The 14974-nt window shown below is 42.0% G+C and overlaps 1 protein-coding gene across 2 annotated transcripts in view; it reads right to left on the reverse strand.

Annotated features, from left to right (window-relative positions):
• Positions 1-1303: 1303 nt before the first annotated feature.
• Positions 1304-14974, reverse strand: part of LOC135115432 (integral membrane protein 2B-like) — a 15107-nt gene continuing 1436 nt past the window's right edge. Inside the window, exons 2-8 of one of the 2 annotated variants that reach the window (XM_064032221.1) lie at positions 10300-10488; positions 7493-7609; positions 6185-6211; positions 5596-5739; positions 5134-5248; positions 4416-4562; positions 1304-3937 (exon numbers count right to left, since the gene is read on the reverse strand). In XM_064032221.1, the coding sequence (XP_063888291.1) occupies positions 3810-3937; positions 4416-4562; positions 5134-5248; positions 5596-5739; positions 6185-6211; positions 7493-7609; positions 10300-10488 (867 nt within the window). In that variant the 3' untranslated portion in view covers positions 1304-3809. Of the gene's footprint in view, positions 3938-4415; positions 4563-5133; positions 5249-5595; positions 5740-6184; positions 6212-7492; positions 7628-10299; positions 10489-14974 lie in introns of both variants that reach the window. The other variant, XM_064032220.1, reaches the window with a different exon arrangement.

The following is a 14974-nucleotide window of genomic DNA, read 5'->3' on the forward strand; positions in this document are numbered from 1 at the left end:
GACGTTACAAACTGACTGACTGCTCCACTATTGTCTCACGCCACAAAACTTGAGCACTGCAACAATGCTGAATGGTGGTGCTGGTGGTGGTGTGGCTTGTTATGATGCACACATGTCAAGACACAAAGACTCTTGTTGCCAAGTACCCAATCTCTCTCTCTCTCTCTCTCTCTCTCTCTCTCTCTCTCTCTCCATATCAGCAATGAAAGGAAGTGCATTCCACTTTACAATGTTGGTCTATTCTAGCACAATAATCATAATAACACCTCTATATAAACACAGTATATGTATTCATAAAATGTGGAGTTTCATACTATATATATATTTAGATTTATGTCTATATGTATAACATTCTCTTTTTTACATTATCTATATAATAGTTTGAAACAAATTGAAGTTAATGTGGTAATAATTCATATGGTGTCTGTGGATTACATGCAATGGATCACAACTTAAAGACGTTGCAACAACAAAGGTCAAAAAAGCAGATACAAGCACACATTTGCTGTGCAGCTTACAACATAAAATTGGACAAATTATAGAGATATTATGATGTAGACCTAATATATTCACACATTTTCACCTTTCCTTTCAACTTAGCCAATCTGGTTCATCTTCTGTCTTTTATGCTTTCCTTTCCCCTTATCATAATTCATATCAGACTTCAGACTGCACTACAAAAACAGAGAAGCAAAAGACACCCTGAAGGAAACATTTCAGCTACAATCATAAGTACAAGATATCATAAGCAACACAGATAAAAATGAGACAAATATGTACTGGTCAGGCATTTCACAAAACTGTGTTGTTATGGAATGTTGCACAAAAGATTGCTGAATATACAAACCAATGCTGTAGTAAGTGAACAGTACAGTGCACACTTGAAGAGGCAGCTGAGTATCTTGGCCCACAACATGCACACCTACACAGCAAGGAAATAATTGTGTATACTATCACCAAGACTTGTCACCCTTGCCTTCTTTCACGGCTCACTCAGGGATCACTGGTGCACAGGAGAGTATACTTTTAACCTTCGCTGACTGCTGAAGCAAGGATGCCAATGCTCACGTCTGATACGCTAAACGATGTCTTTTGCTGTCATTCGTGAGAAATACAATACTTGTAGCATATCTAAGTGCTGCAAACTGCAGCACAAACTATAACGTACATTTACAGGAAATACTTCTCACATTAATACTGATGTAATGTAGGAGTCCTCTCTTCACAAGGACACTAGGAATAATGCAGTGTCTTTTATTCCTTGTACTCTTTTTCACTTATGGTCTTTTTCAGTGTGTGTGTGTGTGTGTGTGTGTGTGTGTGTGTGTGTGTGTGTGTGTGTGTGTGTGTGTGTGTGTGTGTGTGTGTGTGTGTGTGTGTGTGTGTGTGTGTGTGTGTGTGTGTGTGTGTGTGTGTGTTGGTGGGAGGACAGTAGGATGATGCAAGGGATGTAAGGGGGATAATGTAAGGGTCTTAACATGTGAGATGCAGAGCAACCTTGTGTGCATCAATGAGCCAGGACAGCAGGTTTTACTTCAAGTACCAAAAACACAGTCCAGTGCACACAGAATTCCTACACAATACCTAACACATACACACACATACACTTACACTTCCAAATACACAAATTTCAGACTTACACCCAAATCTATAGGGTAGTCTTCTACTAATATTAATATAAATGTGGATATCCACTACTGATGATGTCAATGACAAGTCTCTCTCTCTCTCTCTCTCTCTCTCTCTCTCTCTCTCTCTCTCTCTCTCTCTCTCTCTCTCTCTCTCTCTCTCTCTCTCACACACACACACACACACACACACACACAAAGCATAGAAATCTGAAATAACTTAGGTGCAGACAAAGTTCATTAAAGGACTATAAAAAATTTTTAAGCTAGAGTGAATAATAAGTCAGTAGACAGGATAGCATGAGCACAGCTCTCTTCCTTTATGTCACAACTATGTAAATAGAACTAGGTACATAAAGACACACACAAGCAGGAGGACACAGTAGTTGACCTTCCATCCCTGTACAACTACACACATTCAGGAAGGCAGGATTGTTAGCCTTCTGCTCTCGCTGCACTGCACATTCACAACTCCTCACCAACATCCCACATCTATCCTCACCTAGACACCAACAGATCATATCTACCTCACCTAAATATGCAGTTGCTGCATCAAAGGAGACAAACCCAAAATGGTTCTGTCCAGACTGGAATTTGAACCCGAGTCCTCTCACCCATGAACTGCTAATTCTGATAATAATAATAATATTGATAAAAATAAAAATAAAACAACTCCACAGACAACCATGTAAACTGAACACAACAAGTAAGCTATTGTTATCTGGCCTTAAGCTATCACAAAGGAACCACAGCAACACAGTTCAGAAGGCTGGGAGGTGAAGGAGACACAATGAAACCTGTCCAACTCAACATTCTTTCATGCTAATAACTGTTGGGTATTTTCTCTCTCTCTCTCTCTCTCTCTCTCTCTCTCTCTCTCTCTCTCACACATGGTTTCCGGTGACTGTGCCTAACATTTCCACTCCAAATAACCTAGGTGAACAAATGTCTCCCTCACCCCAACCACAATGAAAAGAACAGAACAGCTACAGAACACCTTCAGCCCATCAACAGGGAAGAGCAGTGCATGCCACACCAGAGATCAACCAAGCACCCCCTCAGCTCCAAGCCTTCAACCACAACTTAACACCATCCACACTTCCCATGCAATAAGCTGCACGTGAAGTGACAGATGTGGCATTAGGTTGTGGGTGGATGACAGCTGGCAGTGAAGAATGAACATTGTCCACATCTCCACAGGGACAACTGACAGGATACAGCAATGCAGGTGAGCAGTCTGGTGTCCTCTATGTGCACACACACACACACACACACACACACACACACACACAATGTAAACACAAAACCTTTCATTTACACTTCCACACATCCCTGTAATACTTTCAGTGTGTCTCACATCCCTGACTCACCCGTGCTCTCTTCTCCACAACATTGAGCAGAGAGAGAGAGAGAGAGAGAGAGAGAGAGAGAGAGAGAGAGAGAGAGAGAGAGAGAGAGAGAGAGAGAGAGAGAGGTTAAGCAATTTCTAATGGCTTCATTTTAGTGTTTAAAGTGTGTGTGTGTCCATGTTGCTTCATAATATAATATGAGATTAAACACTTCAACTTGTCTCCCTGTATTGTGTTCTATGAAGATATTACTATAGAAAAAAGCAAAGCAAGTGAGAAAACTGAAAATCATTCTCTCTCTCTCTCTCTCTATCTCTCTCTCTCTCTCTCTCTCTCTCTCTCTCTCTCTGAGCTTCTGCTACATACAAAAAGCAAGGTCATCTTCCTCTTCCCTGATGCTGAAGCTCTCCCCTCTATGAGCAGTGTGTCATTAACCAGTGACAAATTCCTCTCTGCTGTCAACAAAATGCAATATTTTCTCACTCAGCTAAGAAGCCAAAGCCAGGTTTTCTACACAAACAAGACAAAAAGCAAATTTGTATCTCATGTTTCCTTCAGTTTATAAATCATGACCCTGAAAGTTGACGATGATATATGCAAGAGAGGCCAGCTTGCCCCCACACAGGCCAGGCCTCCCCAAATCACACACTTCTGCACACACACACACAAACTCACACACATGCAGTCAGCAGTGTGTGAAGCTATGCGGGGGAGGTATCAGGTGGAATCACAAGCCCATGGGAGGTGAGAAAGAGAGTGAAAAAGCAACACTTCACTCCTTCACTTGATTCCCTCTGCTCTCCTTCCATGGAACTCCTCACCCACTGGCCCTTCACTGCTGGCTGGCCTCCTCAGCACCAAGAATGATGTAATGGATGATGTTCTTGCCAGCAAACTCAGCAAATTGAACAGGCTCCTCTCTCTCCTCCCCTATCAGGTCCACGCTGCGCTTCTTCACGTCTGTTTGGGAAGAGGTTCATGAGTGATGAGTTGTGAGTACATGAGAGGAGAACATGTGACAGGAACAGAAGTGATGTGAAGTGGGATGATGACTGCATGAGGCACTGGGCACTAAGGAAGTAAAAGAGAATAGTGATAGTGATGAGGAATGAACGAATCTTCTTCACCTTCCTGGAGATGATAAAGAACAGATGAGAGCATATGAGACACAGAGGGAGATCAATGGGTGGACTGTAAAAAAGTATGTGTATCCAAGTATTAAAAAAACAATAAAAATTAACACAAACATATGTACACATAAAAACAACACTCACTGCCTCCTTCCTTGCACACACACACACACACACACACACACACACATAAATTGAAACTATAGAGACCGTACAAAGAAACTCAATTCTGTGATATCGGCTAATCTGTAAACACAAGTAGATAGGTAAACGCAAGCACACACGCACACACACACGCACACACACACCGTGAATGTAGAGGCGCTCCAAGTTGTAGGTGGGGTAGGAGGCACAGGACTTGGTGATGTACACTCCAAGGGGCTGGTAGTCCTTGACGCGGGGCCCCACCACATGCATGGTCTCCCGCACCACCTGAGTGTCCACGGTGTAGTAACCTGGAGACGAGAGACACACGGAGGAGGTTAGAATGATAAGCAGAAAAGAGGATGCGGTAAGTATATATATATGCAAGATTTATAAAGTGTTTTCAAGAAGGTGGAGGTATGTTTAAGTATGAAGGTGACCTAGTAGTAAATTAGATGCTTCTGATATGTGACTTGGCATGGAGGCAAGAAGTACTATGAGTGGAGAAAAGCAGCAAGAGAAACAGTTGTGGAAGGCAGGAAGTGTCAGAGGGTAACTTGCAAAGGTTAAGGGAGAAATGTGGCTATGGATGTAGAGGTTTGACCCTTTCATTACCATATACAAAAATTCACAAACTAAAATCAATGTATGGAATCTTTATAAGCATCTACTGGAAAGATGATAAAAAGAATAGATTTTGCAATTTCTAGCCAGTACAAAGTTTGGACGTGGCTGTAGAACAAGAAAAGATTCCTCAGAGTGGTTGGTAATTAAGGAAGGTGCGTCAAATAGCAATACAAGAGTTAAAGAACAGTATTCTCCACCCAGCGGTGATGTACGGGTCAGGGGTTTAGAAGGAGCACAGCACAGCACCCTACTCACCCATCCACATTTTATCAATGAGGTCACGCACGGAGCGAGGTGGCAGGACGTGGCTGCGGTCGAGAGGCATGACATAGCAACGGCGGGAGGTGAAGTCGATGATGCCAGTCTTGTTCTGAGAGAGGAGGACAGAGAGATTTGATGTTGTAATTAATCAGTCTTGAAATAGTACATATATATTAGAAAACATTACACATCTCTCCCTTCCTTACTTCTTTCTTCCTTACTTTCCATGAACAGAACCAAAACAATCCATAGCACTAATCACACACCTCATCCTTACCTCCCTTTATGACACCACTCACTAAGCCACCTCCCCCTTCTCTTCAACACACCATGCCTCCCTCCTTCCGCTCCTCACTCACCAAGCTCTCTATCCTCTCATGAACCCTTCTTTCCTCTAAAACACAGTGGCTCTCTCCTCTCAATCCCTCACACACCATGCACCTTCCCAGCACTCACCACTTTGAAGTCGTGGATGAAACGGCTGTGGCGACGCAGGCCAAAGTCGGGAACGTGAATTTCCTCGTGGTCGTTCCCCTCAAGGTCCAGTTCAAATTCCTCCTTGAACATGCGCTTGGAGAACCACTCAACATTGTCATCAACCTGTGTGTGGGAGACGACCAGGACGTAGATGAGGAGGGGGAAAAGTGAGGGGGAATTTCTTTGAACACAGGTAAGAACAAATAGCTGAACGATGGTGATGTTTGGTGAGTTGTTTGATATTCAGTTCTTGATTATGAGAATGAGTTGAGTAAGTTAGATAGTGAAGGGAATGCAATGCTAGTGTTCTCCCTGGTACAGAGAAGACTGCCATTGTATTTGCAACTTAAAATAATGCAGGATAGGAGTTATTGATTCCTTCCTCTGTGATTATACTTCTACAGTGGGGGGAAGAAGAGCTTTTGTAGTCCGATTCAATGTAACTTGACAGAGAGAAGCTTTGTCACAGATCTATTTATTTATCTTAAGGGGACGTCACTCTGGCATGAAGGGAGACTGATGGGTAGCCAGATGATTAACAGGAAAAACAACCATATATCCAACTTGCCTTTTCCTGTTCCTGTGAAGTGGAATCCTGGACAGAAACAGGAAAAAAAAATTAGGAACAAAACATGAAAAAGCAACTGAATACAAAATAAAGAAGATAACAGATAAAACATAATACATGTTCAATTTTTTGTGCTTTAAATAGAAAACCAGAAACATCAAGTGCAACTCACAGTTACAATAATGAGCATGAGAGAGAGAGAGAGAGAGAGAGAGAGAGAGAGAGAGAGAGAGAGAGAGAGAGAGAGAGAGAGAGAGAGAGAGAGAGAGAGAGAGAGAGAGAGAATTAAACGAAGGAAGTGAAACATTAGACACAGAAAAGATAAAGATAATGAACTCTCTCTCTCTCTCTCTCTCTCTCTCTCTCTCTCTCTGCTTAACATGCTACAAACTGAAGACAGTGAAACACACACACACACACACACACACACACACACACACACACACACACACACACTATATTCACTTCAAACATTATGAAAAGTAACTATGTGTTTTGAAGCCTTCTGAAAACTTGTGTTTGTTATTACAGCTGTGGGATATTTTGGGGATCTTGTGGTGGTGGTGGTAGTGGTGGTGATAAGGAGTGTGGAGTTGTGGTGTGTGGTGGTAAGGATTGTGGAGTTGTGGTAGTGGTGATGGTGGTGGTGGTGGTGGTGGTTGATTAATGGTAAGGAGTAAAGTGGCAAGACTCAGGGATGGTGTGGGGGAAGGGGGAGTTAATTTGATAAGGGGGTGGGCTGGGGGAAGGGAGTGAGTGCAAGAGTTAAAGGGAGAGTTTAAGAGGAAGGATGTAGTACTTGAGTGAATGTGTGTATGCCTGCCTCTCTCTCTCTCTCTCTCTCTCTCTCTCTCTCTCTCTCTCTCTCTCTCTCTCTCTCTCTCTCTCTCTCTCTTTCAGGCAATGTTCTGTTAAAACATGCATCACCAATCCTTCTCAATTATAGTGGGAAGAAATAAGAGTGTGTGTGTGTGTGTGTGTGTGTGTGTGTGTGTGTGTGTGTGTGTGCGCACTATAAACAGATATCAAGTAACACACACACACACACACACACACACACACACACACACACACACACACACACACACACACACACACACTGTACAAAAAAAAAAATTACATTTCTGAATCAACCAACAATTACAATGCATCTCTTCAGAACTCCGTAACTGACAACACACACACACACACACACACACACACACACACACACATTGGAACACAAGAGAACAAACCTAACATCATTTACTCATTTAATATTTAACTTAATCATATCAACAACCCTTTCATTTGATCCTCTCCCTTTACCTTAAAAATGTTGATCCTTCCTCCGAACATAGCAGGACTCCCACCAAGAGGCAGTTTTGGATGCAGCAGCTCTTCGCGGTCATAAGGGATGCCACACCAGCCGCGGAAATGGGAGCGCTGCATAGAGAAGTGAGGCTGAGGAGACAATGGAAAGTGGGAGGAAGGAGTAGGATGAGGAAGAAAGGAAGAGAGTGAAGGGATGCACATAATAAATAACCTTGATGTTTCCTACTTGCTTACTTGCTTGTCTGCATCTGCACTAGTTGGGTGAGCAGCTGAGTGAAGGAATCTAGCTTATTAGTGTCTCTGTGTGTGTGTGTGTGTGTGTGTTTACAGTTTCAGTATACAAATAAGAAAAATGTTAACTTTGAAATGCCATCAGGTTTCCCACGTGCGTGTGATTCACCTACGGAAAGAGCTCAGAGCTCATAGTGAACGATCTTTGGGTAGGACTGAGACCACTGACACACCACACACCAGGACAGTGAGGTCACAACAACCTGGGTTACATCCCGTACCTACTTGCTGCTAGGTGAATAGGGGCTACACATTAAGAGCTCAACCATTTGCCTCGCTGCGCCCGGGATTCGAACGCGGGCCTCCTTAGTTGTGAGCCGAACGTGCTAACCACTACGCTACACGGTGTGTGTGTGTGTGTGTGTGTGTGTGTGTTTACAGTTCCAGTACACAGAGATCTAAAGTTGTGTTATCCTGTCTCCTATATCAACCTTTGTGTACAGTGCCCTGATAGCCTAACTGTCGTCTAGTCACGTGACATCTCTGTTTCCACCTGGGCTGTGTGTCAGCGTTCCTATCTGGGCAACTCATTTTCTTCACATCATTTACATGGCTGGTCTTTCCTATTTTGTATTCATCTTCCATGTTCTTGAACCAAATATCACCTGTAGATCCCCTTCACCTGCATTTCAAGTCCCTTTGCTGTTTTATATGCCATGATTAAACGTTTCCTCTCTGTGTGTGTGTGTGTGTGTGTGTGTGTGCATTACAGCCTATCCATCCCATACCACTCCACTCCCCAATGGCCAGAAATAGCCCCCCCCCCCACACACACACCAGGAAGAAATAGCCAGCCAAGGACAAGGCTCAGCAAATCATCAGAGCAGCAGGGGAAATATAATTGGAAAACACCACTGCTAGCTGGCAACTCATTGAACCTAATTGAATGGAGGCAAACAGGGATGCAATACCTCACCCAGCAATGACAGAAGCGCAAATACTCACATTGAAACATATATTGTGTGTCAAGTAATTCATAACATGGATGAATCACGTGAAATGCTGTTGATGTTAAGTAAAAAAAAATAATAATGTGCTAATCCCATACATATTTTAATACATATATGTGCAGGAAAACCATGACATTATAACACAGATCAGTGAGGCAAAATGTCACCTACACATATGCACAACTCAGCGCTCTGACTCTACATTCATTAAATATCATACGGGAAATGACATGATAATCTAGACAAGTGAATGTTACAATATAAATAAAGACATCAAAGGGAAAATTTGAGTTAATCCATATGATTCAGCACACACACACACACACACACACACACACACACACACACACACACACACACATTGTTACATCCCACGCACATCATCAAGTAATCGTGAAATGGATCTTAAATGATAAAAAAAAAAAAAAAAAAAGCTCATGAAATAAAAAGAAATAATAAAAATCTGACTGTACATATATTACAAATGCTAAATGTGTGTGTGTGTGTGTGTGTGTGTGTGTGTGTGTGTGTGTGTGTGTGTAATGCACGAGCTATTCACACACACACACACACACACACACACACACTTCATACCAGTTATTTTATTTTTTTTTAACAGGATGAAAAAATAACAAATGAGAAATTAATTTGCTAGATACAACAAAAGCAGAGCCGATGAATGAAAAATGACTGGACGAGCGAGTGATTAACAGCACCACATGAAAAACACGACCAATCAATGAAAATGTGTCAAAATGGAGGGAGAGATGAGTGAGTTGAACAAGCGAGATACAATAAAACTCCAAAACAAAAGCAATCAATGTAAAAAAAAAAAAAAAATTGATACGAAAGAGAGGTGAATAACCAGACACAACGAAATGAAAATGAATGAAAAAGTTATAGAGCGAATAGGGATGAATGCACAACAACGAAACCAAGGTGAATGAATTGAAGTGTTGAATGAAAGAATTATGGCATACAGTAGGTGAGGAACTGTGACCTACGACAACAACAAAACCAGGGTGAATGAATTAGTGTTGAGTAAAAGGTGAATAAACAACACAACTAAAAGCAATGAAAAAAATAAATAAATAACTGACAAACAACAAAACTAGAATAATTAAAAAAGAATGTTGATATAGAGATAAGCAATAACAAATTTAGAACCATCCATTTCTCTCTACCATACTGAGTGCACAGACATCACCCACTACACATCCAGGAGTGAGGTGCCTCTGTCATCCTCACACTCTTAACACACCAACGCATCTCAAGCACTCAATGAAATACAGCGAGAGGGAAGAAATTCATAAACACGAAACACAAGCTATACTTTTATTTTGCTCTCCGTCAGTCAGTCTACCCTCTCTCCTCTCACTCATCTCACTTTTCCCTGTCAAGTTCTCTCCACCCTCACCTCACCCCCGTTGCCCGCCTGTCATGTTCACTCACTCCTGTTTCACTCCTGTTTCACTCCTCTCTATCACCCACCAGTCATGTTACACTCACACCAACAGCCTCATCTCCTCCTCCTCCTCCTCTCTGTCCCTCAGTACTCACCTCATGAGCCTTGAACTGGCGGTAGAGGTAGACTCCCCCAAAGATGCCAATACTTATAATCAGCAGTATGGTGATGCTGACACACACGCTGGTGGCGGTGGAGACGCGGCAACGGGCAGCAGATGACAGCCAGGCCTCCTCATCCATGGCTGCTGCTGCTGATGGGTCCACCACCACACACTTCCCGCCCTGGGAGGATAAATGGTGGGTGATGTTTTAGTTTGTTGTTGTTGTTGTTGTTGTTGTTGTTGTTGTTGTTGTTGTTGTTGTGTGTGTTCTTACGTTACCTAATTGTTTGTACCTAATTGTATTTGTTATAGGACTGAATCAAGCTCTTAATGTGTGTGTAGTTGTGTGTATATTTAATCTAATGTGTATTTACTTAGTGGTAGTATTATACAGGGCCTGAGTTATTATTCATGTGGTTCCATCTCCTTGTGTGTGTGTGTGTGTGTGTGTATGTGTGTGTGTGTGTGTGTGTGTGTGTGTGTGTGTGTGTGTGTGTGGCTATGCATCCGCTCCCTCGTGCTTGCTTTCTTTGTTCTCTCAGACTAAACACCTCAGTAATTGCACCATAAATGGAAGGAACACTGTTGATACACTATTCCAAAAAAACTGACGGTGTGTTTCTCAATCCCACTCTAGATCAGATCAACAACTTGCACACATTTGTACGTAGTGTGATTTCCATGAATACCTAACAATGTGGAATACAGAATCATGAAGTATCACACACACACACACACACACACACACACACACACACACACACACACACACACACTACATCGCACACAAACTCTTCACATTACAGATGAACACAATAATATTCATTGGTGGCTTACTGTTCCTACTGTTCATCTGTCTCCAACACTGGATCGCAAGGAAAATACATGGAATTTCAAACTGTAACACGTCTTTACACCCTTGATAAACTCTTTGGCCTCGATGAACGCAGCATTAGAGAATAACTACAGTATACAAGAATGATCAGATTTAGAGGTACAGTTGGAAGGAGACCAGCTGGATGACTGAAGACCTGGAAGTGATGTGTGGATGAAGACAGCAGAAGGTTGAAAATCTTGGGGGGTATTGTCTGTAACTGCAGTGGGGAAGGCTCATAAGCTGTCCAGTCCCATAAGGAATAATAAGTAATTTGTGGAGGAATGAATAAATGGTTGCTGGTAAAGTATTGTGCTTTTGTAGTTCTTTGCTAATTGTTCTAACCTAATTGGATTGTTAGAGGAATGAGTCAAGCTTGTAATGCCCCATCTTTTAAAGCTAATTTGTCATGTTTATCCTTAAAGTTATGAATGTTCCTTGCACACGCACACACACACACACACAGCTTGCTCAGTCAATACATTCCACTGGTTGATTCCTCTGGCAGAAAAACGGTTTCCTTACATCTTTCTTCGCTCTTTTTCGTACAATTTCTTAGTGTGCTCTCTTAGTGTTGACTGTTGCTGCACTACGAAACCCACATCAATCTTTCCTTCTTCCCTCTACACACAAGTACACCATGATCACGTCACCTCATTTTCTACCCTCCCCTCCCGCCCTCCAGTGTTGCTTATGAGTATAGCTGAGTGTTGTAAGAATATAATGTTGCTTATGAGTATTGCTGAGTGTTGTAGGGATATGAATGTTGCTTATGGCCTTCACTCTCAATTAATGCTTTCTTCCCCTCCAGCCTAATGAGTCACATGTCCCTGCTGGTCAACAAAGAGAACTGCACGCCTTGTCTGTGATCAATATTGACAGTGCCACAGGTTCCTTTATCATGTCCTCATTTCCTTCTTCCCCTCCCTTTAAAGTCACCCCAACTTACGAATCTTCTATCAGTAACCTTTGGAAAGTATTATGTGCTTCAGTATTAGAAAGCATGGTAGTATTCTCTCTCTCTCTCTCTCTCTCTCTCTCTCTCTCTCTCTCTCTCTCTCTCTCTCTCTCTCTCTCTCTCTCTCTCTCTCTCTCTCGAGTGGTTGTACTTTCCTCTATCGTTATGCAAATGTTACTGTTTGCTGACTCCTTTTCTTCTTGTTCCTCAGTAATCTTCTATTTGCTTAACAGGATTATGCTAGATAAGGTGTGTGTGTGTGTGTGTGTGTGTGTGTGTGTGTGTGTGTGTGTGTGTGTGTGTGCGTAGTATAGAGGGCTTCAGCTAAACTTGTGTAGTCCGGTCACTGCATTTATTTGTCCAGTCTTGTTTTTCCTTTAGTTAATGCCTCTCTCACACTTCTCGACTATTTCCTGAAAGTATCTAAATTTATACTAGGAAAAAAAGTACTTTGTCTACGTCAACAAACCAACTAATCTATCAAGAGAGAGAGAGAGAGAGAGAGAGAGAGAGAGAGAGAGAGAGAGAGAGAGAGAGAGAGAGAGAGAGAGAGAGAGAGAGAGAGAGAGAGAGAGTTTACATGCTTGTACCTATAGAGACGTTAAATCCAACCATTCTTCCATCACCACGCACACTTTCATTGCACACTTCACTAAACAAGAAGCTCCTCATGATGGTGTGATAATTAACCCTCAAAACGTAAACTCACGTACAATCCATAATTAAAGTAGACAGACAGGCAGCTAGACAGGAAGGCAGGCACATGTTTAATCAGTGTAACATGTGCAGACTTCTCTCCATTTTTACTAGAGTGCGTTAATCAGAGCGGTGTTAATGAGTGGCGTGTTCGGGCTGGTGTATGTATGTATGAATGTATCTAAAGGTAATTTTAATACTGGGGCAAGGACAGTGCGACCTTCATGTTGTGACAGCCATGCAGTGTCCTTTGTGCTTTAAACTGGTATTGTAACGCGGACCAAACTCATTAAATATATCTATGTCCATTGAAATGCGCAAGAACACAAAGGAAGATTAAAAAAGCCACCAGGCCTACACGTGGCAGTCCCTGTGTGACCTCCATGTTGATGCAGCCAGTGTCCTTTGTGCTGGTAACTGCATTTGTGACGGTGATTTAACTTGAAATATACAAGAACATAAAACTGAGTACAGACGACGCAAAAACCCCACCAGTCCTCAACGTGGCAAATCCTGTGAGGCCACTTTGAGATAGCCACTGTCCTTTGTGCTGGAAACTGCCAGGCGAAGTGGCGGGAACCAAACTCATTGAAATACAGAAGAAAAATATAATCTTGGACAATCAAATGGTTTAGTGTGCCTCTATGCTGAAGGTGCCCCACTCTCCCCTAAAAAAAAAAATAAATAAATAAAATAAAATAAAATAAAATAATAAACAAATAAAGGAAACTGCAAGAATAATGTGGTCAGACGGATATTTTGGAGTCTTCCTGTCCAGCATGTGACGATAACGCAGCACACAACTCGTGGCTCGGTGAGATGCGCATCAACCCGGGTTATTTGACGTGACGGTGCTGGAGGAGTGCACCACAACGTTAATACACAGCCAATGAAATACGAAAAGTTTAGTAACATAACAGTTTTTTTATTAGAAGTGGTCTGATTACAAAATAAAAAAGAAAAATGAGAACAATTAAAAAGGCAGGGCATTTTACAGTAAGAAAGACGTTGGAATAAAAACAGAACACTGGCCACGTAATGCAGTGAAAAGCCAGCAGCAGGCCTACAAATGGCTGTCCCTGTATGAAATCTGTCTGACTACTTACCTCTATCTACCATCCCTGTCTATATAACTAAAACTCTCCCTAATGTCTCTAACTGCAAGCTGGTGGTAGGAAATGAGATATGACGTAGTGCCAGTGTTTGTGTGTGCGCGCGCGTGTGTATGTGTGTGTGTGTGTGTGTGTTACTAATAAAGTATGATGTGGCTTAGAGCAGAAGTCAGGGTCAGTGCTGATAATGGTGGCCTGACACGTGGCTATCAAGTGTAACCTCTCAGTGCTCAAATGCCAGCGCGGTGTGAGAGACGAAAGCTGACCCATTACCGTTTGTGCCGCTGCTGTTACTTGGCTTGTGACGGTTGGACGTGAGTATGTGTGTGTGTGTGTGTGCATGCGCCTACATTATAGATTCCGACTTAAATTTGTTTATTATTATTATTATTATTATTTATTTTATTTATTTATTTATTTTTTTTTTACTGTATGTGATGAAACGAGAAAACTATAAATTTGTAAGAAATATGAATAAATGAATACATTCCCAGCTTTTTTTTCCGCCTTTTAAATTCTTTATATTCTGTAAAAGAACAAAAAGAATACAATTATAAAAAGAAGCTCGAATAACAACTTCATAAATTAATCTAAGAGAGAGAGAGAGAGAGAGAGAGAGAGAGAGAGAGAGAGAGAGAGAGAGAGAGAGAGAGAGAGAGAGAGAGAGAGAGAGAGTCAATCAGTCGGTGTGGATAAAATACATGCTCCTGGCAGGACACACTGAAAATCGATGCTGGTGACAGTGTCCTTCAAGTGTCTCAGGTTTAAGCAGATGGATCAACACACACACACACACACACACACACACACACACACACACACACACACACACACACACACACACAGTAAGAACAGGTCGATTCAAGAGAACATGTTAAATATGACGGTCGATATTCGTTTTATCGAGAGAGAGAGAGAGAGAGAGAGAGAGAGAGAGAGAGAGAGAGAGAGAGAGAGAGAGAGAGAGAGAGAGAGAGAGACCACGTACAAATAAAATAAATAAATCAAGGCATTTCTTTCAATTGAC

This window comes from Scylla paramamosain, chromosome 29 (assembly GCF_035594125.1).
Source record: "Scylla paramamosain isolate STU-SP2022 chromosome 29, ASM3559412v1, whole genome shotgun sequence".
NCBI classification, from domain to species: Eukaryota; Metazoa; Arthropoda; class Malacostraca; order Decapoda; family Portunidae; genus Scylla; species Scylla paramamosain.